The 25,491-nt window shown below is 38.8% G+C and overlaps 1 protein-coding gene across 10 annotated transcripts in view; it reads left to right on the forward strand.

Moving 5' to 3' along the window:
* itpr1b (inositol 1,4,5-trisphosphate receptor, type 1b) overlaps positions 1-25,491 on the forward strand; it is a 205,407-nt gene that overhangs the window by 113,651 nt on the left and 66,265 nt on the right. For all 10 annotated transcript variants that reach the window (XM_062046059.1, XM_062046065.1, XM_062046064.1 and 7 more), the window contains 3 exons: positions 18,533-18,716; positions 18,948-19,210; positions 24,126-24,326. In XM_062046059.1, the coding sequence (XP_061902043.1) occupies positions 18,533-18,716; positions 18,948-19,210; positions 24,126-24,326 (648 nt within the window). The remainder of the gene's footprint in view (positions 1-18,532; positions 18,717-18,947; positions 19,211-24,125; positions 24,327-25,491) is intronic.

The raw sequence follows: 25,491 nt of genomic DNA on the forward strand, positions 1-25,491 counted from the left end.
ATACATCGGCGAAGCTCTTTAGCTATGGAGCTAACGTGATAGCACATCGGGCTTAAATGCAGATAGAAACAAAATAAATAACCCCCTGACTGGAAGGATAGACAGAAAATCAACAATACTATTAAACACTGGACATGTAACTACACGGTTAATGCTTTCCAGGCTGGCGAATTTTAACAATGCTGTTGCTAACGACGCCATTGAAGCTAACTTAGCAACGGGACCTCACAGAGCTATGCTAAAAACATTAGCTATCCACCTACGCCAGCCCTCATCTGCTCATCAACACCCGTGCTCACCTGGGTTCCAGCGATCGACGGAGCAACGATCATAGATGCGGTCGGCGGCCCGGAGACGGAGGAAGTCAAGGTGAGGTCGGCGGCTAGCGCGTCTGCTATCCATCTCAAAGTCCTCCTGGTTGTGTAGCTGTAGTCCGCCGCTAATACACCGATCCCACCTACAACTTTCTTCTTTGCAGTCTTCATTGTTCATTAAACAAATTGCAAAAGATTCCCTAACACAGATGTCCAGAATACTGTGGAATTTTGAGAGGAAAACAGAGCTTTTTGTATTGGATTCAATGGGGTCCGAATACTTCCGTTTCAACGATTGACGTCACGCGCATACGTCATCATACATAGACGTTTTAAACCGGAAGTTTCCCGGGAAATTTAAAACTGCACTTTATAAATTAACCCGGGCCGTATTGGCATGTGTTGTAATGTTAAGATTTCATCATTGATATATAAACTATCAGACTGCGTGGTCGGTAGTAGTGGGTTTCAGTAGGCCTTTAAATGGACATACAATATATTTCAAAGTGTGCACTTTTTGTCATGGAGAGGACTTGGACGCGTTTGAGCTTGTTGAAAAATGTTGTGAGTTAATCCTCAGGAGGTAAGAAAGGTCAGTCATTAGTGAGTGCTTCTTCCCGTCAGAGTGTAAATGCAACTGCGGATTTTCATCTTTGCGAGTAGATGTAGAGAACGTGCGCTTGTGTGCTCTTTTGTGTTGTCTTGCACAAATCGATGTGTTGCGCAATAGGCTCTTATTTGCATAGTAGCATTACCTGGCAAGGTCTGACTTCCCAGTGAGTACACAAAGGCGCTCACATGACTCGTGTTACATAAGCTGCTGCCTGCCCAAGGAGGTGACGCCAGGAGCTCGGGCCGCATCACATTCCAACCGGATTCTTAAACGGGTCATGCTTCGCTGGTGGAAAGAGGGGCAACGACAGGCCCAGCCTTTTGGGGGTTGTCGGGATAGACCCAGGAGATCAATGAGAGCTCTGCTGCCACTTGAGGGATTGACATGAAGCCCTGCTGAGCACAGATGAATCTTTTTGACTTTATGCCTGCGCGCTAAGGTCAGAGCACAAAGAGTCACTGTGCTCCACAGAATATTGCCTGTGGCATGCATTTTGTCAGGGATGCCTGACTTTTTATTTTTTATGAGGCAGTTGTAAACGTTTACAATAGGGATGATACCATCCGGGTTTTATACTGCCGATTCCCATACCGATCTTTCAGGAGTGAGATTGGCCGATACCAATACCGATCACATGTATTAACTGTACATTTTTCCATTGATTCATGGTGAGTGCTATTGACAGTTTAACAATATTAAACACTAGTTAAACTACTTCCTGATCCTCTTATTTCATACAATTGTTTCATCAAAAAAAAGTCAATACATAAAAGCTGAACAAAATCAATAAATACTCTCAATAAATGTTCCCTCTAATTTTTTAGATTTGTTTCTAATATAAGTGATTTGGCACACTTACAATGAAAATAACAAAAACATTGTTTTTCATGAGCGACTAGTATTGTATGTCTGGGTGAGGATCCTGCTTTGGAAAGAATGTGTACCTCTTTCAGAGATCACATTTAGTTCCCCCATAAAACATTCACACGTTGCAAAATTAAAAGTAAGCATGGGATAAAGTGTACATTCCTTTAACCCTCTTTTTATGAGCATTTCTGTTTTCTAGTAACACCATTACATGATTTATATCCATAAATTAACATTGACAGTAGCGTAAGCGTATGTCTGATTGAGGAGTCATAGTGCAATTTACAAATAATGTGTCGTGTTGGAGTTGTCCGACTTTTTGTGTGTCCCTAAACGCATCCGGGGCTAAGTGCGATGAGTGCGTGTGTTGGTGCACGTGAGAGAGAGCCAGCGGCTGCTGTTGATATGACAGATGACAAAAGAGTTGGTTTTGTACGGCAGAAAATGACCAGTTTTGCTATAGAGAAGTTTTTTTACAAATGTTTTTGGTGTGGTTACGGAAGACAATACACCGTTTTGCTCAATAAAGTGATCTATGGAATTCCTGTTCTCCCTAAAGCGTCTCAACAGACGTTACAACAATTGAACAGTGTTGACAAACATTGTTTTATCTGTTGTGGCCGCTTGTTGTCACCTGTCAGTCACAGTTGTATTGCAAAGTCATACACAGGGCTCAAATTTAACCGCGGAAAGTGCCACGACCGCCCTTGTCACTTGCCGTAATGCCCTAAAAAATTGATTGACTAGCATCGACGGCAAGAACATGCCAAGACCGCCCTGGACTTTTTACTTGTTAATGGACAATTGTAACTAGGGATGTCCGATAATGGCTTTTTGCTGATATTCTGATATTGTCCAACTCTTTAATTACCGATACCGATATCAACCGAAACCGATATCAACCGATACCGATATATACAGTCGTGGAATTAACACATTATTATGCCTAATTTGGACAATCAGGTATGGTGAAGATAAGGTCCTTTTTTTTTTTAATTAATAAAATAAAATAAGATAAATACATTTAAAAAAAATTCTTGAATAAAAAAGAAAGTAAAACAATATAAAAACAGTTACATAGAAACTAGTAATTAATGAAAATGAGTAAAATTAAGATGTTGAAGGTTAGTACTATTAGTGGACCAGCAGCACGCACAATCATCATATCATATCATATCATATCCCCAGACTGTATTGATATGTAATGTAGGAACCAGAATATTAATAACAGAAGGAAACAACCCTTTTGTGTGAATGAGTGTAAATGGGGGAGGGAGGTTTTTTGGGTTGGTGCACTAATTGTAAGTGTATCTTGTTTTTTATGTTGATTTAATTAAAAAAAATTAAAAAACGATACAGATAATTAAAAAAAGGATACCGATAATTTCCGATATTACATTTTAAAGCACGACATCTCTAATTGTAACGTAATTGTTTCGTCGAATAAATTGATAGACACCCCGAGATTACTTTTTTTCTTACATTTTCAACTGTTTAAGACATCGCATAATTAACGTTAATCGGTATAAACAACATGAGCGCAGCCACTTTGGGCGTTAGGGGACACTATGCCCATTTTTTTTTAAAGATGTACATATGTATAGATGTATATATATATTATATACACACACGTTAGGTCAGGAAAAAAGTTATTTCATCCCTACAAGCCTGTTTTGCAGGTTTCTCTGCTCTTCAGGGGATTGTATTGAAGTGTCTCACTTCAATTAAATTTCCTGACCTAACGTATATTCCGCTCTTCCCTGGTATTGAGCACTGCATAACGGATAAACTACAGAAACCTCGACTATATATATATATATATATATATATATATATATATATATATATATATATATATATATATATATACATATACACACACACACACACTGCTAGCTGTTTTAGGCATGTGAGCAGGAACGTTGATTCTAACTCATTTGAATCCATTGGTGTTTGCCCTCAAAGTTCTCTTGTGTCCAAGGAATAATTCACTAAGTTTGTAAACAATAACAAAAATGACAACAAAATTATTGAGAAAATTAAAAAAAATATTTATAGGTACTTTTATTATCGATTATATACTAATCTTATCTCTGGTATTTACACCACTAATATATTAATTGATTGGTCCTCCTCTAAACGTGTCGTGTACTGACTGTTAACTTGTTATATTATCCTCTCTATAGACTCTTTTGAACCTACTTATTAATTTTCTGTTAATAGCTGCCTACATTCTAGCTCTACCGCGGTTCCATCTCAAACTTTGCTAGGCACTTTTTTCTTGGTGTTGTTTTAATCTGCTTAGCTATTAGTATGCCTGCTCCTGGCTTGCTCTCAGTGTGTTACGGGATATTGATACAGGTACTTTAAGAAACTAGAAAATGCTGGTTATTATTAATAATTTAGGGGAGCGGCCATACACAATGTGGCCACACACTGTGTATGGCGATAATTAGCAGCTTCTCAAAAATAAATAGGGTCAGTCAGACGGGATCGTTTTTGTGATCAGTATTAAGACATAAATCGGTAATGGCTTATCAAATACATCTTCACATAAATCGACCACTACTAATATTTTAGTTTTAGATGATACAGGAATAACTTTGGCTTATGAGTTTCCATTTTTCTTGTTAGCTTTTTGTAAATGTAGTAGGTTGTCATTGTTTGACATAAGTCATTATTAGCTATAGTGCGGGGACAAGTGAGCTTTGTAGAAAGATCGTGTTTAGTCCGGAGTGAATTTGCAACACATCAGCAGATGCATCACATTTCCCTGTCTTACATAAGTTGCCTTGCCCCGTTTTTTAGGACAGAAGGCTTCTTGTTGTCCAAATGAAAAACAAGACCAAAACATGCCTATTGAGTTCTCCAAGGAGGCTGTTTATTTGCTTTTGGAATAGTCCAGGCTCACAGCCATGACAACACATTTCGCGTGGAAAATAAAGACCAAAGAGAATATTATGTGATGAGATTGCCCTGGGTCACATGCAGAATCCTGGACTAGCTGGACTTGATAAAGCAACATGAAGATGCGTCATTGCATATTCAAAGATATGAGGCTGCCTGACTGTGTAGAAGTGAGCTCTTGCCTGAGGGGTCGCTTGCACGGGGCACAAAATTTCCCTATATTTACAGTTGTGGTCATATGTTTACGTAAAGTTCATTTATACTGTTTTTGTTGTTTTTAAAATCCTTTAAAGTTTAACTATTTGTTCCTGAAAATAAGACTACAATAAAATAAATCGTTGAAAGCCCAGTATTAATATCACATTCATACTCATAATAAGAATATGTAAACTTCTGTCCACAAATTATTATCCCGCTACCTTATGTCAATTAGACATGTCTGCGGGAACTTTGCAAACCCAACATTAATACTTAATAACAACTGCAATTGTGCACTCCATTTGTCATTTTCAGCTTACAACCTTTGCAGCTTTTAACAGAGTATCAGTCTGGTCTTCCATGAGTTGGTATCCAATCTCACTTACAGTAGTTGGCTAATCTAGTTACACTGTCACCTCGGTTTTTGTAAGTACAGCAGTATCTCAACTTACAAGCTTAATTAGTACCATGACGGAGCTCTTAACTCAAAACACTCGTCTCAGTTTCGCCTATTGAAATTGTTTTAATTCATGCTTGCAACACCCAAAAAAGCCCAATTTTAACATTCACCACTGTTAATTACCAATGGGCCACTGCAACCCTTTCCAAAAGGTCAGGCGAAGACTAAATCATACCGAAACGAGGAAATGTTCCTTATAAGAGATAATGTGAGCCCTGTTTTTTCGTTCTAGAATACCAAAAATTTTAACACAAAACACATTTTATTTAGAGCCAGAAAAGCACTTTGAGAGTGCAGACCTCGCCAGGCCCTATCCCCTAATAATAAAGCATCTTTAAAAAAAATCATCAGTCATTCGGCTCATCCCCAAAATCTAATTACTTGTTTAACCCATCCATCTATCCATTTTCTACCACTTGTACCTCTCGGGGTCGCTTGGGTGACTAGAGCCTATCCCAACTGCATTCGAGCAAAAGGCAGAGTACACCCTGGACAAGTTGCCACCTTAATTGCAAAGCCAACACAGAATCGGCCTATTTTTGAGTTATGTTGCTAAATAACCATATAATTGGTGCTGTGAAATTATTATTTTTCCAATCAGACCGATCACACTTTTAAATAGTGATTAATCACAGTAAATTACCTGCTTGCATAATTTAAAGGGTCATATTATGATGTTGTGCTAAATTTAAAACACTTCCTTTTGGTCTAAATAACATGAATTGGTGGTTCTTTGGTCAGAATTTTGGAATCGATTATTTTTTACAGACCATCTTCAAGCCGCTTTCTGGCCGTCTTTTCAGGATGCGCCGTTTTGTGGGCTATCTTATTTACGTGCCTCCACTTCGACTTTGTCTTCTCCCCGCCAACCATGATGTAGTTTTTAGTACTTCCATTTGGGGTCTACTGACAGATATAAGTTAGAACTACACGCTACTTTAGGTGCAAAAATCTTGTGTTCAGACAGTCTTTTGTGTAAGACAGGTTTTTGTCACCTGCTGACAGTATTGGCTGACACTTCAGCCTTCGTCAGAGCTGTTGTAGCTTCCTGATGTGACGTGTCTAAAAACATACTGCTAGTACAAAACAGTGATGAATAGACGGAAGGTTTTGCCATGGGAGATCCACTATCTGCTGTCATGAGCAATTTCTTCATGGAGGACTTGAAGAGAAAAGCCATTCAAACTGCAACTGCGCAATACAAACCAACTCTTTGGAAGCTTTATGTAGACAACATATTAGAAATAAAAGCTGGACACACACAAGTGCTTGCAGATCACTTGAACACAATAGACAGCACTGGTAATTTACACATGAAGATGAAATAAACCGGACAATAGCATTTTTAGACTAAACTTACACCACAAAGAAGATGGCAACATTCAAACCACAGTATACAGAAAACCCACACACAACGACCAGTACCTTCTCTAGACATCAGATCATCCCACAGCACACAAATTCTCGGTAGTCAGAACCCTTTACAACCAGACTAGCGTCATAACGGTTGACTGAAACAGACAGGAGGAAGAAAAATACATCCAACATGCTCTCACATGCTGCCAGTATCTAAGATGGGCCGTACAGAAAGGAAAAGAAGAAGAGATGCAGAAAAGCGAAACAAAAACAAGAAACCGACACAAGAATTAGATACGACAACACTATCATACATCAGAGGAATAACATAACCCATATAACGCACCTTGAAATAATTTCTAATACACACAGCAATAAAACAACTTGTACACCCAAAAGATACGACGACACACAATATGAAATGTGACGTCATCGCCAAAATCCCGTGCTGATCATGCAATAAAACAAATATCGGAGAGTCAAAACGAACCTTCAACACCCGCAAAAAAGAATACAAATGCGAATGTGAGAAGGAAACGGCGGCAAAGTTCACCAGAACACAAAAACAAACAGCAGAAGAAGCAGAAACCTTCCTTCTGTCTATTCATCACTGTGTTGTACTGGAAGTATGTTTTTAGACACATCACATAAGGAAGCTACAACAGCTCTGACGAAGGTTGAAGTGTCAGCAGGTAACAAAAACCCACCTTACACAAACAAAACTTTGGCCCGAACACAATAAGTTTCCACCTATCTGCGAAGACATGATGAACGCAATCGATCTATACGCAAATTTGTATTAGAAATAGCAACAGCGGTGGGTGCGTGTGCATGTACGAGCCAGTCTGCCCCACAACAAGTACCGTATTTTTCCGAGTATAAGTCCCTCCGGAGTATAAGTCGCACCGCCCGAAAATGCATAATAAAGAAGGAAAAAAACATATAAGTCGCACTGGAGTATGAGTCGCATTTTTGGGGGAAATTTATTTGATAAAACCCAACATCAAGAATAGACATTTGAAAGGCAATTTAAAATAAATAAACAATAGTGAACAACAGGCTGAATAAGTGTATGTTATATGAGGCATAAATAACCAACTGATAACGTGCCTGGTATGTTAACGTAACATATTATGGTAAGAGTCATTCAAATAACTATAACATATAGAACATGCTATACGTTTACCAAACAATCTGTCACTCCTAATCGCTAAATCCCATGAAATCTTATACGCCTAGTCCAGGGGTCGGCAACCCAAAATGTTGAAAGAGCCATTTTGGACCAAAAATACAAAAACAAATCTGTCTGGAGCCGCAAAAAATATTACATACAGATAGTGTGTCATGAGATATGCATTGAATTAAGATGACTTAAAGGAAACTAAATGAGCTCAAATATACCTACAAATGAGGCATAATGATGCAATATGTACATATAGCTAGCCTAAATAGCATGTTAGCATCGATTAGCTTGCAGTCATGCAGAGACCAAATATGTCTGATTAGCACTCCACACAAGTCAATAACATCAACAAAACTCACCTTTGTGCATTCATGCACAACGTTAAAAGTTTGGTGGACAAAATGAGACAGAAAAAGAAGTGGCAAAAAACACGTCCTAGAAAGTCGGAGAAAGTTATACATGTAAACAAACTACCGTGAGTTCAAGGACAACAAAATTAGTAGGACAAAACGGCGCTCGCCAAATACTCGAATCAGTGAAGCATGTTTAATACAAACAGTGTGCTTTATAACAATTAGGGAGGTTTGTGTCATGTTTGTCCTCCTACAGAAACCATATTAAAACGAAAAATTTATTTTTTTCCCCTCATCTTTTTCCATTTTTCATACATTTTTGAAAAAGCTGCATAGAGCCACCAGGGCGGCGCTAAAGAGCCGCGGGTTGCCGACCCCTGGTCTAGTCTCTTACGTGAATAAGCTAAATAATATTATTTGATATTTTACAGTAATGTGTTAATAATTTCACACATAAGTCGCACCCCCGGCCAAACTATGAAAAAAAACTGTGACTTATAGCCAGAAAAATACGGTAACCATTTGCGTGTTAAAGTAAAGCAGCATGTATGATGTAAACATGAATTGTGTGATTAATCTCAGTGTATACATGATCAGTGCGATCATTCTTGTGATTATTCACGAGTTAACTCGTTATTTTTGACAGCCCTATATATAACTGACAAACAAACACCAACAATTACATAATTACATGCAGAAAACAGACTAATTTGTAACGCGTAATGTTTGCCGATACAATAACCGAGACAGTACATGTAAAATAGGAACACAGTTATTCAAAACCGAGATATTATTCTTCTTTGTTTGCCAGAAAACACATCCATATTCTTATAGTCTATCAAAGCTTGTAAAAGGTTATGTACTGCATTTCCTCAATTTGTAAAGCGTGACTTGATCAGCAACATTAAAGGAACGTTTTTGTGCACATGCTTACAACTCCCAGGTGGCCACGCAGTGTAGCAAAAAGCAGCCTACTGTGAAACCAGAGGTGTAACATTAGCAAACATGCTGCACACACAACATGCCATAAAAGCACTCAACAAATAACTTTTCCACTTATCTGCACCCACCATCGGCACATGCACATGGGCACACAGGCTGGAGAATACACTTGGAGGCCAACTGTGGAGGGAGAGAGAGAGAGCCTTTGCTTGCGTGTGTTGTTATGTAAGGAAGGAAATGTAGACGTTATCGTCACAACACTGTCTTCATGGTCTCAGATCCTGTCACAGGAGAAAACAGGTGACACCATGTTATTCAATAGGCTCCCCTCAGTCTTCTTAGCATTATTGACTATCTGCTACCATCTCTTATAGTTGAATTTACAGTTTTTAAAAATAAAAAAAACAGTGCAAAGTGAGATTCTCGCCCTCAGCATCATTAAGATACCAGCCGTCCTGCACAGCGGACAGGGAGTCTCACTTGAAAACGTACTTATACCTTTATGGATGCATGTCATTAGATGATGAAGGGTTGGGAATGGATCCAGATTTTATGACTTTTTGTTGCCGGTAAAGATTCTTTAGACATGCTCAAGTGTCACCTGTTTTTCAGGAAACCGGATTCTAAACTTCCTCATTGGTTGTTGACTCAGGTTGTCAAAGCAAATCAATAATCTGTAATAGATTGTGTCAGTCAACAGGGTGTCAGGTGGTTGTGTGCTTTTGGCTAAATGACACCTTACATAAAAAGCCTATATCGGCAGTGGAGATAAAAGTACAACCATGTAGGCTGCATGATTGCAAATATTAGGATGTGCTTGCACATTATAAACACACTCGCTCACCCAGGCCTGGTGACCAGACAAGAGCTATGGTGGCCAGGGGGTCACATGGTCTGAATTAGAGATGTCCGATAATGGCTTTTTTGCCGATAACCGATATTCCGATATTGTTCAACTCTTAATTACCGATTCCGGTATCAACCGATACCGATATATACAGTCGTGGAATTAACACATTATTATGCCTAATTTTGTTGTGATGCCCCGCTGGATGCATTAAACCAGGGGTGTCCAAAGTGCGGCCCGAGGGCCATTTGCGGCCCGCGGGTAATATTTTAACGGCCCTGTGGTACATTCTAAAAATATGATTAAAAAAAATTAAAAACATAAAAAGTGGTATAAAAGAGCAAACAGGTGAAATGTAACAATAAAATGTTTCAATGTTTACTCTAATAACACAAAGCTGCCATGCAGGCTGTTTCTTTCTTTAAAAAATAATAATGAATCAAAATCAATGTCATTATGAATTATTGACCTATTCAAGGCTCCAATTACATCAAATTAAATATTCCACTTTGAGACATTTTTGGGGGAAAATGTTGCATATTTTGTGTTTGCCATATAAAAAACTAAACTGTTTTTTTTAAACAAGGGCCTAAAATGAACAAACAAAAAACATAAACAACAATAAAAGTTATAATTGACGGATGGATCTGAAGTTGATCTTGAGACTATTGTGTTAAAAGTAAAAAAAAAATTTATGATTTATTTTTTAATACTTTACTGAGCAGGACCCTTTTGGATCCCCAATAATATTAGTGGGACTTTTTTTTTTTTTTTTTTAAATGTCATTGCTCAAAAAATAATAATGAATAAATGTTGTTATGAGTTATGCTATGAGCTCCAATTATTATACAATCTCAAATATTCCACTTTAAAATGTTATTGGGGGAAAATATTGCATATTTTGTGTTTTTTCCATAAAAAAACAGGGTTTTCTTTGACAAAAAGATCATACAGCGTAAATTTTAAAAAAAAACAACTTTATATTGACAGATAGACCTAATGTTGATCTGGAGATTTAAACCTTGGATAATAATACTAATACTAAATAATGACACATTTTAAATATTTTTTGTACCTAAACCCGATGGGGTCCCCAGGATCAAGCCTGAGTGGAGGCCTAAATGTATATTTTTTATACATATATTGTATTGGTTTTTAAAATAAAAAATATCAAAATGGCCCCCGCTTGCTTTGATATTTCAGTGTGCGGCCCTCAGCGGGAAAAGTTTGTACACCCCTGCATTAAACAATGTAACAAGGTTTTCCAAAATAAATCAACTCAAGTTATGGAAAAAAATGCCAACATGGCACTGCTATATTTATTATTGAAGTCACATAGTGCATTATTTCAAAACAGCAGCTTGGAATTTGGGACATGAGGAGGTTGAGGTGGGCGGGGTTGAGGTTTGGGGGGATAGGGGGTGGCGGGGGGTGTATATTGTAGCATCCCGGAAAAGTTAGTGCTGCAAGGGGTTCTGGGTATTTGTCCTGTTGTGTTTATGTTGGGTTACGGTGCGGATGTTCTCCCCAAATGTGTTTGTCATTCTTGTTTGGTGTGGGTTCACAGTGTGGCGCATAATTTGTAACAGTGTTAAAGTTGTTTACACGGTCACCCTCAGTGTGACCTGTATGGCTGTTGACCAAGTATGAATGCATTCACTTGTGTGTGTGAATAGCCGTAGATATTATGTGATTGGACCGGCACGCAAAAGCAGTGCCTTAAAGGTTTATTGGCGCTCTGTACTTCTCCCTACGTCCGTGTAACACTCCGTACAGCGGCGTTTGAAAAAGTCATAAATTTAACTTTTTGAAAATGATACCAATAATTTCCGATATCACATTTTAAAGCATTTATTGGCCGATAATATCGGCAGCCCGATATTATCGGACATCTTTAATTAATTAATTTCTTATCTTAATTAACCAGCATATATGTGTGATTGTTTATTAGTAGCAATTTGTGTAAGCTGAGAGTCCAATGAAGACTCCAAGGATTTGAACAAAGAGCCATTAAATTATAGGCTGCATTCTTAATTTAACTACTTATATAATCTAAAATCAGACTAGCTGTTAACAGATCAGGTGTCTGGTTATACTTGACAATACAGTAGTGTTGTGATACTCTCTAAGGCCATGAATCACACTGTAGGTCAATTCCGTTTTTTTTTTGCCTATATGTGACATGTATTTGATTTTTCTATGTCCGTGTGAACAGCACAATTACGGATTTTTCCAATCTGACCCAGGCCTCTTTCGTATGTGGAAATAACTCTGATGTGTGTACCGTATTTTTCTGACTATAAGTCACAGTTTTTTTCATAGTTTGGCTCAGGAGCGACTTGTGTGAAATTATTAACACATTACCGTAAAATATCAAATAATATTATTTACGGTAGCTCATTCACGTAAGAGACTAGACGTATAAGATTTCATGGGATTTAGCGATTAGGAGTGACAGATTGTTTGGTAAACGTATAGCATGTTCTATATGTTATAGTTATTTGAATGACTCTTACCATAATATGTTACGTTAACATACCAGGCACGTTCTCAGTTGGTTATTTATGCCTCATAAAACGTACACTTATTCAGCCTTTTGTTCACTATTCTTTATTTATTTTAAATTGCCTTTCAAATGTCTATTCTTGGTGTTGGGTTTTATCAAATAAATTTCCCCCAAAAATGCGACTCATACTCCAGTGCGACTTATATGTTTTTTTTCCTTCTTTATTATGCATTTTCGGCCGGTGCGACTTATACTCCGGAGCGACTTATAGTCCGAAAAATACGGTACCTATGTATCCTTTTACGACATGCGGCGCTTACCTGGGGGGTATTGGTGGACTCTGCCTCAGTCCAATTTTAATCCTACCAATACGATTTATTTTTTCATCTAAAGTGTTTTGGTTTTGTTTGACAGACACGTGACAAAGAAGTTTTCCTTTGTATCAGCTATTCAGTGTGACTATCATGAGGCATAGTTGATGTTAATCATGTTAATGTGGGGAAACTGCCTTCCTGGAGACCTGGAGTCTAATAGCTCCTTATCAGATCACCTTTTATGGCCCCAGTTTTAAAAGATTCACTAAATTCATCAAGTGTTCCTCAATTCACAGTAACTGGAGCGAATGAATTTGCAGCAATTTGCATTAACCTCCCATAGATCGATGCTGTAGTTTCCATAGGTTTCCAGTTTGCCACGTCAGTTCTGTACATAATGTTGACCATTTGCATATGCTACTCTTTTCTCAGAAGTGAGTCTTTTAAACTTGGAAATTGTCTTAAAAAACATCAGTTGAATCCACTTACTAAAAACACCATGACCTCCAAACATGCCCCCACTCCTTACGGTCTCACACACTACTTTGTTGAGTTCTGCCACCAAATAGTAGGGCAGGGTTTTCTTCTATCCCCCCACTCCTGACCTTCCCCACGCCCCGTCCTTTCTCTCCTCCCCCGATCAGCTTCTGTGAGCTGATGTAACAGTGTTAGAGCCGAAGCGGCAGCGTGCCCTCACTGTAACCACTCAGCTGATTACTGCTCTTATGTAAGGAAGGATTGTTGGGTGTAAAATAGGACAGAACATATGAGCCCGATGCAGAAAAACAACAGGTCCCTGCACACAATGCAATACAGCATGTTGCTCCTTTTTTTTAAAGGCCTACTGAAATGATTTTTTTTTGTTTAAACGGGGATAGCAGATCCATTCTATGTGTCATACTTGATCATTTCACGATATTGCCATATTTTTGCTGAAAGGATTTAGTAGAGAACAACGACGATAAAGTTCGCAACTTTTGGTCGCTGATAAAAAAAGACTTGCCTATACCGGAAGTAGCGTGACGTCACAGGAGGAGGGGCTGCTCACATTTTCCTATTGTTTACAATGCAGCGAGAGAGATTCGGACCGAGAAAGCGACGATTACCCCATTAATTTGAGCGAGGATGAAAGATTCGTGGATGAGGAACGTAAGAGTGAAGGACTAGCGTGCAGTGCAGGACGTATCTTTTTTCACTCTGACCGTATCTTAGGTACAAGGGCTCATTGGAATCCACACTTTCTCCTTTTTCTATTGTGGATCACAGATTTGTATTTTAAACCACCTCGGATACTGTATCCTCTTGAAAATGAGAGTCGAGAACGGGAAATGGACATTCACAATGACTTTTATCTCCACGACAATACATCGGCGAAACACTTTAGCTACGGAGCTAACGTGATAGCATCGGGCTCAAATGCAGATAGAAACAAAATAAATAAACCCCTGACTGGAAGGATAGACAGAAAATCAACAATACTATTAAACCATGGACCTGTAAATACACGGTTAATGCTTTCCAGCTTGGCGAAACTTAACAATGCTGTTGCTAACGACGCCATTGAAGCTAACTTAGCAACGGGACCTCACAGAGCTATGATAAAAACATTAGCGCTCCACCTACGCCAGCCAGCCCTCATTTGCTCAACAAGCGATCGACGGAAGGACGCAGGACTTCACCCGATCATCCGTGCGGTCAGCGGCTAGTGTCGGCTAGCGCGTCTGCTATCCAAGTCAAAGTCCTCCTGGTTGTGTTGCTACAGCCAGCCCCTAATACACAGATCCCACCTACAACTTTCTTCTTTGCAGTCTTCATTGTTCATTAAACAAATTGCAAAAGATTCACCAACACAGATGTCCAGAATACTGTGGAATTTTGAGATGAAAACAGAGCTTTTTTGTATTGGATTCAATGTTGTACCAATACTTCCGTTTAACTAGTGACGTCACGCGCATACGTCATCATACATAGACGTTTTCAACCGGAAGTTTAGCGGGAAATTTGAAATTGCACTTTATAAGTTAACCCGGCCGTATTGGCATGTGTTGCAATGTTAAGATTTCATCATTGATATATAAACTATCAGACTGCGTGGTCAGTAGTAGTGGGTTTCAGTAGGTCTTTAACTCTTGCATTCCTCACTTTGTTGCTGCCTCTCTCTTAACAATAAGGCAGACAAAGTATCTGTTGCATATTGCGAACCACATTGCTGTTACACGCTATGTGGTCTGGAATCTAACACAAAAAATGCTGTGTTAATTGTGGCATCTGCATGTGACCATGTGTGGAGCACGTGCATGTGCATGTTCGGGAGTGTGTCTTCAGCAGCAGAGGGTGGAACAGTGGTTTGATATTTGTACAACATTACCGAGTCATGGGTAACTGCATGTAAATCCTCAATCCCATTCTCTTTTTTTTTTTTTTTTTTAATGTTGCTTTTCTGCATCCAAATGATCATTGCCCAGCCTAGTATTCAAGGTGCCATCACTCTGTTAAGTTGCAGGTGCACAGAGCAGATGGCGTGAGGTCTTGTTTTGAACCAGAACGCTTGACAGCATTCTTGATAGGACTGTACATGGCCTTTTGATTTCATAATTAAGGCAATGTGTTTACAAAAAAATACTAATGCATTCCATTTACATGTTAAATACCATAGTCCGAGTCATACTAACTTTACATCCCCATTGCCTACATTGTTTCCTGTGATACTTCAATATGTCCATTTAGCTGAAGAAGAAAATAAACATGAATCATACATTAAATTGTGTTTTAACAAACACTTCATATGGTGCAACGGAAACAACTGCCAGAAGTGATAACTGGGGTCGATTTGTGACTTCCCTCTAAAGTATACAGCAACTGTCACGTTTTTTAAGCTAGCATGTATTTCTCACGTGTCTGAACAAACCCTTAAGTGTCATTCCATCCATCCAACCGTTTTTTTAAGCTAAATTCTTAGGCGCATTCCAGTTTAGGTATGCAAATTCAAATAGCTGCCAGTAACCAGTCATATATTTTCTTTACGTCCACAAACTACATTTTCATGTGTTCATTGAGAAGCTTTGTGGAACCTGAAATAATTTTTTTAAACAATACACTGCATGTCGATGCTGTTTTTAAGCCCCGAAATTGTAACATATAGTGGATTTCTTCTTAAATGTAATTGCAGTAATATTTAAAGCTAATTTGTAAGGCATATTCCAATTTTGGTATGCATAATCAAATAATTGTTTGTAACCATTGTAGGGTTGTACATTGGGCTGGGTCCACAATAGGATATCAATACATATTGCGACAGACCCTGCCTGGGCAATTATTTTGCCTCGGTGGGCCAAATTTAGAGAAAAAAATGTGTCTGAGGGCTGGTATATCTATTTTTAGGAACACTAATTTAAACCTCCCAATAATGTCTGATTGAATGCTAAAAACGTTATGACAGACCGCCTTAAGAAACGGATTGGAATTATACATGTTTTTACTGAATGAGACACCCAGAATGTACATGAAAATAAAGAATGTGGGATTATAAAATTATAATAATAAAAATAATATATAATAATAATTAAAAAATAAAAAAAAGAATGTGGGATTTACAATATAAACTATGAACGATTAAATTACGATGGAATTATACATGTTTTTACTGAATGAGACACCCAGAATGTACATGAAAATAAAGAATGTGGGATTATAAAATTATAATAATAAAAATAATATATAATAATAATTAAAAAATAAAAAAAAGAATGTGGGATTTACAATATAAACTATGAACGATAAAACACTGATTGACAACATATGAACGTCACACCCCCTCTCCATCGACATATTTTACAATCAAGCGAAACGCAACAAAAATGCAACAAACACCGGCGAAATATGAACGTCAAGGGTAACAAATACTGATACAGATACAGTATATCTGATATATCACTAAGCTTTAGAACTTTGTTGTAAAAATGTCCTTCCGCGTCTGTCCCTGACACCCGCATTTCAGGCTGGCCGCTCTGGAAACGCTCCCCACCCACACTGCTTGGTGCCTCGTCTGAGCTGCTGTGACTTAGAATACCATAGTAACTAGTAGAGATGTTCGATAATGGCTTTTTTGCCGATATCCGATATTCCTATATTGTCCAACTCTTTATTACCGATTCCGATATCAACCGATACCGATATATACAGTCGTGGAATGAACACATTATTATGCCTAATTTTGTTGTGACGCCCCGCTGGATGCATTAAACAATGTAACAAGGTTTTCCAAAATAAATCAACTCAAGTTATGGAAAAAAATGCCAACATGGCACTACCATATTTATTATTGAAGTCACAAAGTGCATTATGTTTTTTTAACATGCCTCAAAACAGCAGCTTGGAATTTGGGACATGCTCTCGAAGAGATTGAGGTGGGCGGGGTTGGGGGGGGGGGGGGGGTAGGGGGTAGCGGGGGGTGTATATTGTAGCGTCCTGGAAGAGTTAGTCCTGCAAGGGGTTCTGAGTATTTGTTCTGTTGTGTTTATGTTGTGTTACGGTGTGGATGTTCTCCCGATATGTGTTTGTCATTCTTGTTTGGTGTGGGTTCAGAGTGTGGCGCCACCTTCAGTGTGACCTGTATGGCTGTTGACCAAGTATGCCTTGCATTCACTTGTGTGTGTGAAAAGCCGTAGATGTCATGTGATTGGGCCGGCACGCAAAGGCAGTGCCTTTAAGGTTTATTGGTGCTCTGTACTTCTCCCTACGTCCGTGTACACAGCGGCGTTTTAAAAAGTCATACATTTTACTTTTTGAAACCGATACCGATAATTTTGAAACAGATACCGATAATTTCCGATATTACATTTTAAAGCATTCATCGGCCGATAATATCGGCAGTCCGATATTATCGGACATCTCTAGTTTAAGTATCATAACATTTGTTGTTAAAATAAAGGTAGTAGTGCCATTTTTGTGGCCCCCTTTATTTAGAAAAGTATCAACAAATATCTAAATATATGTCATGGATGTTTTCCTACAGGAGACGCTTTGTGGACCGTGATATATATATATATATATATATATATATATATATATATATATATATATATATATATATATATATATATATATATATATATATATATATATATATATATATATATATATATATATATATATATATATTTAACAATATACCACAGGTTGTAATGTTTTTAAGTTATGACGTTATTCAATCAATCAAACTTCACCTTTGAGGCGTCCACACTGGAAAATAACAAAAAATGTTGTTAGATATAAAATGTATGTAAAAAAAATATATATATATATATATATATATATATATATAAATAATAAATAAACAAAATAGAAAAAAAAAAAAAAAATTTAAAAACCTGAGAAGATTCTAAAATGATCAGTAAAAAAAAGATGTGCCTTTTTAAACTTTTTTTTATAAAATATCAACGGTCTCGCCAGTCCTGAGGCTTTCCGGCAGGCTGTTTCACAGGTGGGGGCCATTTTGGCTTTATGCCGCCTAACATGGTAGATTCATCCTTCAAAGCGGTCCAAGTCATAATCAGAAAGAAATTGTTGCACTGAAAGCCAAATTATGATAATAACTATGTTACAAATGTAATAATTTAGCTGAAAGGAGAGCATGCGTTTCATTTATTGCCTTATTTCATTCATTTCCACAGCGTTCATTCTACCATCGTTTGACGGGGGACAACAAGTCTGAGCAGTTCTTCAAGGTATTTTATGAGCGCATGAAACTTGCCCAGCAGGAGATCAAAGCCACTGTGACGGTCAACACCAGTGACCTGGGCAACAAGAAGAAAGACGAGGAGCCTCCAGACAAAGACGCGCCAGCACGCAAGAAAGGTGACGGGTCAAAAGTTTAGTTGACAATTTTATGGTGTAATGTCGGAGCACACACACACACTTGTTAGAAGAATCAGAACAGCTTTTGTAAAGTCAGAGGTCAATGATTGGTTTTGTTTTTTTATTGCTTTATGGACAGTGTGCACGATACATTATTCACAAAGAATCGAAGAGTGTACCAGATTTAGAATGCATGAACTCTCTTTGACCTGATCCAATTGTTTTGCTCAGCCAAGGACGTGCCTCTGGTGGCCGTGGTTACGGAGGAAGCAAAGGAGCAGCTAGCAGAAGCCTCAGCTGTCACCAAGAAGGCCTTCACCACATACCGTCGCGAGGCTGAAGCTGAAGAGCACCAAGCAGCTGCTGACGGCTTTTCCATGGCAACAGCTGACAAGGGCCAAGAGGAAGGCGAGATGAGCGTTATCATCACCATCATGCAGCCCATCTTGCGCCTCATGCAGCTGCTGTGTGAGAACCACAATCCAGATCTGCAGGTCAGTCATCGCAGTAGAGCAGGGGATTCAAACGTACGGCCCAATAGGCAAATTAGGCCCGCAAACAGGTTTTATCCGGCCTGCGAGATGAGTTTGCTGAGTATAAAATGAGCTGAAATTTTTGAATAAAAGAAACTGCTGTTCTAAATGTGTCACTGGATGTGTTGAACTAGGAGAAGCAACACTTCCTGTTTGGACACTACGTACTTACACTGCTCATTAGTGATAGTATACAAAATGTGGATAATTATGTTCATGCCTTGTTTATCAAAGTTGTTGTTGGTAATGTAACCTGTGACATTTCTACCCAAATGAATTCCACCTAATTGACTGATTAACATGATCACATCATTTATTCAGAGAGTATAAATAACAACAAATGAAGATAGAATACTCTTAACCGCAACTTCTAAGTGTAAAAAAAACAAAGAACAGGATTTGTGCATTTTCTGATTGTGGTTGGTCTTTTTTTAAACAAAGAAAACAATCTGAAGTTGTCTTTATTTTTAAGTTATCCGGCCATGATTTTACCCGTCCGACCCATTTAGCAATAGATTTTCCTCCATATGGCCCTTGAGCTAAAATGAGCCTGACACCCGTGCACTAGAGGCACCGGTATGGTGTATGGTGTGTTCACATTTTAAAACCACACTCTGTTGTGTAGAAAGGAAACTTGAATGAAAATAGGCACAGTTTGCAGAACTTCGTGTTGCAGCTGTTTCCATGTCTGGTAGGTTTCAGTCTGGTTTCACTATTAGGCGCGTGTCAGTATTTAGTAATGGCTAGCTCTAGTAGGCCAGACTTCCTTTCATGCATTGATTACCGTAATACAGAAGTGGTTTTATTTAGTTATTTATTTGACAGGGACAGTACAATTAAACATTGCTACCCATAGGTAACCGATGTCAAAGTACATAAGGCTTCTAGCCACAGTCTAATTTGCAACCCTCGTCCCTGGCTAGGCTTTTAAAGAAAGGTGAAAAACACTTCTAAAATAATTAAGACGAGTACAAAATAAAACACATTTAAAATAATTGGCACCGAACGGGACAAGCGGTAGAAAATGGATGGATGGATGGATGGCTTTATTTGGCCATACTACATCCAGTCATACTTGCCAACCTTGAGACCTCCGAATTCGGGAGATTTGGGGGGTGGGCAGGGGCGGGGTTAAAGGGGGCTGGGTTTTAAGGGGGAGGAGTATATTTATAACATATATATATATAGTACAGTACACAGTAATGAAAACACAGTTGTTCTACTAATTGTACTGTACTTGCTGCTTACTTTTAAAAAAAAAAATAACACTTACCTTTCACTATTTGAGTAGCCTTTGTTCTGCCATTTTAGTACTGGCGAGCGATCTCTGAATCCGGGAACATATCCTTCACGGATTTGTTGAAAACATCCGCAAATGAGAACGGGATGTTGCTTGCAAGGTGGCTCATAATACTGCGTTGCCGCCGCCTTGTGCTTCTCTGACCGTTCATGAGTGACTATATCCATTCGGCCACCGTGTTATGGGTTATAGATAAACTTATGGATAACGGAGACATATATAATAGTCTCCTTTTCAGGTGAGAGGACGCGAAAGGCAGTGCCTTTTAAGGCACGTTCCCAATATTGTTTGTCCGGCTGGAAATTTTGGCCATTACTACTTGCCGTAGTTTTGAAGCAATGCATGATGGGGATCCGGATGTTGTGTGTCAGTGTATTAAAGTGCCGGCTGGTATAAACACACGCTGAGAAATAGCTCCGTGCCTGCCTACTTTATGGGTTATAGATAAACCTATGGATAACAGAGACATATATAATAGTCTCCTTTTCAGGTGAGAGACGACGCTAAAGGCAGTGCCTTTAAGGCACGCCCCCAATATAGTTGTCCGGCTGGAAATCGGGAGAAATTTGGGAGAATGGTTGTCCCAGGAGATTTTCGGGAGAGGCACTGAAATTCGGGAGGGTTGGCAAGTATGCATCGAGTTCAAGTGCTCACACTTCTGATTTTCCTTAAGCCACTTTTTCAGTTTCGTTTAGAAAAGTTTGATTTCCGACTGTGACTCTAGCTCCAGTGGCAAAGACTTCCACATATGTGAGGCCTTCACTGAGAACGCAGACTGGCCCAGAGTCGTCCGGCACCTTTTCACTCTGCAGCTCCCACTGACTGTAGCTCGAGTCCGCACACCTTCACTACTGGGCCTTTGTACTTCTTTACACATTATATCAGGGGCTAATCCATCAAGACACTTAAAATAGCTTTTAAAAAGGATAAATGTATACAATTATCAAAACTTATCATGCTATATTTTCAGGTAATATGGCAGTGATGATGCCTAATTGGTTTTTGGTCACGTAGCTTTAGTGTTTGTTTATGGAATGACAACTGAGGCTTCACTACAAATTTGATGGACTGTCCCAAGACGATGGCACAATAAGACATATGGGATAAAATCCCAGCATGCATGTAAACTTGTGCAGCTTGAACAGATAAACTGAGTTGGGCTGGTGCAGACCCACTCTTTCTGGTCTAATAAGACCAAGTGTGGGTGCAACATTTTGATTATATTGCAGGTGCTATGCCTAAAATAGTCACCTTAGCTTCTGTACAAATGAATGAGAAAACTTTATGTTCCAAAAAATAGTGATTGGGCAAGAGAGGATCTGACCTCTGTTATCTTTATCAGTTTGTCAGTGCTTACTTGATCTCAGACTATAAATTCTGACTGGTGTCTATCCATCCATCCATTTTCTACCGCTTTTCCCTTTTGATTTCAATAAATTTGAGGATGCAGGTGTCTAACAATCATGCTACATTATGTTATTTATATTACTGTCAGCGATCAATTCAAAGGGTTAACAAACCTAATCACCTTTTCATCACTTAAAAATGTGCCAATGCTTTAAATTTTCTCTGTTGATTAGCTTTGTTTTATTTATTTTAACATAGGGTTGTCCCGATCCGATATTGATCGCTGATTGGTCCGATATCAGCCAAAGACAAGTATGGTATTATATCGGTTTGCATCTAAAATACAAGCAGTCCTGCTGCCTGTGCAAAACTTGACAGCCAGTTAACATCTAAATGTCCTTCAATAAACACACAATTTGTCTTTTCTCGTATTTTAGTGAAGTCCTTTGCAAAAAGTAAACATGATAGGCTATAGGCTACTAGAGACTAGCATCTACACAACAGCCAAGCACACTATTGCACACAAGCTAGGCATATGTTATAAGTGTCATTAAAGGCCTACTGAAATTAAATTGTTTTATTTAAACGGGGATAGCAGATCCATTCTGTGTCATACTTGATCATTTCGCGATATTGCCATATTTTTGCTGAAAGGATTTAGTAGAGAACATAGACGATATAGTTTTGGTCGCTGATAAAAAAGCCTTTCCTGTACCGGAAGTAGCGTGACGTCACAGGTTGAAGGGCTCCTCACATTTCCCCATTGTTTACAATGCAGCGAGAGCGATTCGGACCGAGAAAGCGACGATTACCCCATTCATTTGAGCAAGGATGAAAGATTTGTGGATGAGGAACGTGAGAGTGAAGGACTAGTGTGCAGTGCAGGACGTATCTTTTTTCGCTCTGACCGTAACTTAGGTACAGGGGTTCATTGGATTCCATACTTTCTCCTTTTTCTATTGTGGATCACGGATTTGTATTTTAAACCACCTCGGATACTATATCCTCTTCAAAATGAGAGTCGAGAACGCGAAATGGACATTCACAGTGACTTTTATCTCCACGACAATACATCGGCGAAGCTCTTTAGCTACGGAGCTAACGTGATAGCATCGGGCTTAAATGCAGATAGAAACAAAATAAATAAACCCCTGACTGGAAGGATAGACAGAAAATCAACAATACTATTAAACCATGGACATGTAACTACACGGTTAATGCTTTCCAGCCTGGCGAAGCTTAACAATGCTGTTGCTAACGACGCCATTGAAGCTAACTTAGCTACGGGACCTTGTCAGAGCTATGATAAAAACATTAGCGCTCCACCTACGCCAGCCCTCATCTGCTCATCAACACCCGTGCTCACCTGCGTTCCAACGATCGACGGAGCAACGAAGGACTTCACCCAATCATAAATGCCGTCGGCGGCTAGCATCGGATAGCGCGTCTGCTATCCATCTCAAAGTCCTCCTGGTTGTGTTGCTGTAGTCCGACGCTAATACACCGATCCCACCTACAGCTTTCTTCTTTGCAGTCTTCATTGTTCATTAAACAAATTGCAAAAGATTCACCAATACAGATGTTCAGAATACTGTGGAATTTTGCGATGAAATCCGAGCTTTTTGTATTGGATCCAATGGGGTCCGAATACTTCCGTTTCAACCATTGACGTCACGCGCATACGTCATTATATATAGACGTTTTCAACCGGAAGTTTCGCGGGAAATTTAAAATTGCACTTTATAAGTTAACCCGACCGTATTGGCATGTGTTGCAATGTTAAGATTTCATCATTGATATATAAACTATCAGACTGCATGGTCGGTAGTAGTGGGTTTCAGTAGGCCTTTAATTGAACAATATTGCAGTCTATAACACATTTGTATAAAATAATTAAAGTTGCATATCACTTACAGCTATAAAGTCTCCAAGGCAGAAGCGTATTAGAAAGAATCCAGTAACAAACAGTTGGAAAAAACTATTACCACTTCACTTCAACTTAGAGACGACATAAGTGAATTCCAGACAGTAAATAATTAATAGGTTTGTGTTTTTCGTACCTACCATTGTGCTTTGTGTGAATATTTATGTTAGGAAAATGTTTAAGTGAAATTACCCAAAGTATGATATCATATTAGAGCCAATAGTCGAGGCTCTTATATCGATATTGTATTGGAAGTGAAAAAGTTGTATCGAGACGCCTCTGATTTGAACTCCTTTCCTCCCCAGAACTTCCTACGCAATCAGAATAATAAGAACAACTACAATCTGGTTTGCGAGACACTCCAATTCCTGGACTGTATTTGCGGCAGCACCACAGGAGGTCTGGGTCTGCTCGGACTGTACATTAATGAGAAGAATGTGGGACTCATCAACCAGACTGTGGAAAGCCTGACTGAATACTGTCAAGGTCCCTGTCATGAGAACCAGGTGACCAACACATACACTCACACACACACACACACACACTCAAGACACAAGGGTACAGATGTGGGATTGTCTCTGATTCGTACCAGTTGTGTTTTGTCAAACCGAGTTTGTGATCATCAGTTGGGTAGAGTAGACAAAATTCCGATTATTATAATATTGCCAAAATTGTTAAGTTTTCTTGTAAAATTGCGATTGTCATTGAGTAAAATTCAAATTTTTATCATAATATTGCACAAATGTTCAGTTTTTCTTGTAAAATGTTGACTTGCATACAACTTTTATCATAATACTAGAAGTAGGCATTTTTCGGAGGTCTTAAGAAGGTAACAAATAAAAGAATGTGTGTGTGTGCGCGTACGCGCATGCGCATGCGTGTTTGTGTGTGAGAAACCGAGAGACTACTACATCATGTATGACAAAATATGCCCATTTCGCAGTCACTTATAATGTTATGACATGGCCAATGTTAGCATATGCACAGCTAAAACTTAAAAAAAACATCTACAACTTACCGCAACATGTTTTCTCTAATTCAGGGGTGTCCAAAGTGCAGCCCAGGGGCCATTTGCGGCCTGGCCTGCAGCTAATTTTGTGGCACATTCTAAAAGTACTATTTAAAAAAAATATAAATATATATATGTCAAAAAAGTGCAATATAAGAGCAAACATGTATACCATAATGAGAATAAGTTGCAATGTTGACACTAATGACACAAAGCTTCCATGCAGGCTGTTTTTTCTTTAAAGCTGTCATTGCTAAAAAAATATATATATATTTACTTCACATCAAATATTCCACTATATTTTCCCCCCAAAAAAAGTTAATCTTTTTTTGTGTTTGCCATATAAAAAAATAATTTTCTTTTTTAAAGTTTTCTTTGGCAAAAAGGGCATAAAACAAACAAATAAATAAATAAAACATCCATCCATCCATTTTTCCTCCGCTTATCCGAGTCTGGGTCGCGGGGGCAGCAGTCTGAGCAGAGATGCCCAGACTTCCCTGTCCCCGGCCACCTCTTCTAGTTCTACAGGGGGGATACCGAGGCGTACCCAGGCCAGCTGTGAGACATAGTCCCCCTAACGTGTCCTAGGTCTGCTACGAGGCCTCCTCCCGACTGGAAATGCCCGAAACACCTCACCAGGAGTAATAAAACATTAAAAAAAT

The sequence above is a fragment of the Entelurus aequoreus genome, linkage group LG01 (genome assembly GCF_033978785.1).
Source record: "Entelurus aequoreus isolate RoL-2023_Sb linkage group LG01, RoL_Eaeq_v1.1, whole genome shotgun sequence".
In the NCBI taxonomy this organism is placed as follows: domain Eukaryota; kingdom Metazoa; phylum Chordata; class Actinopteri; order Syngnathiformes; family Syngnathidae; genus Entelurus; species Entelurus aequoreus.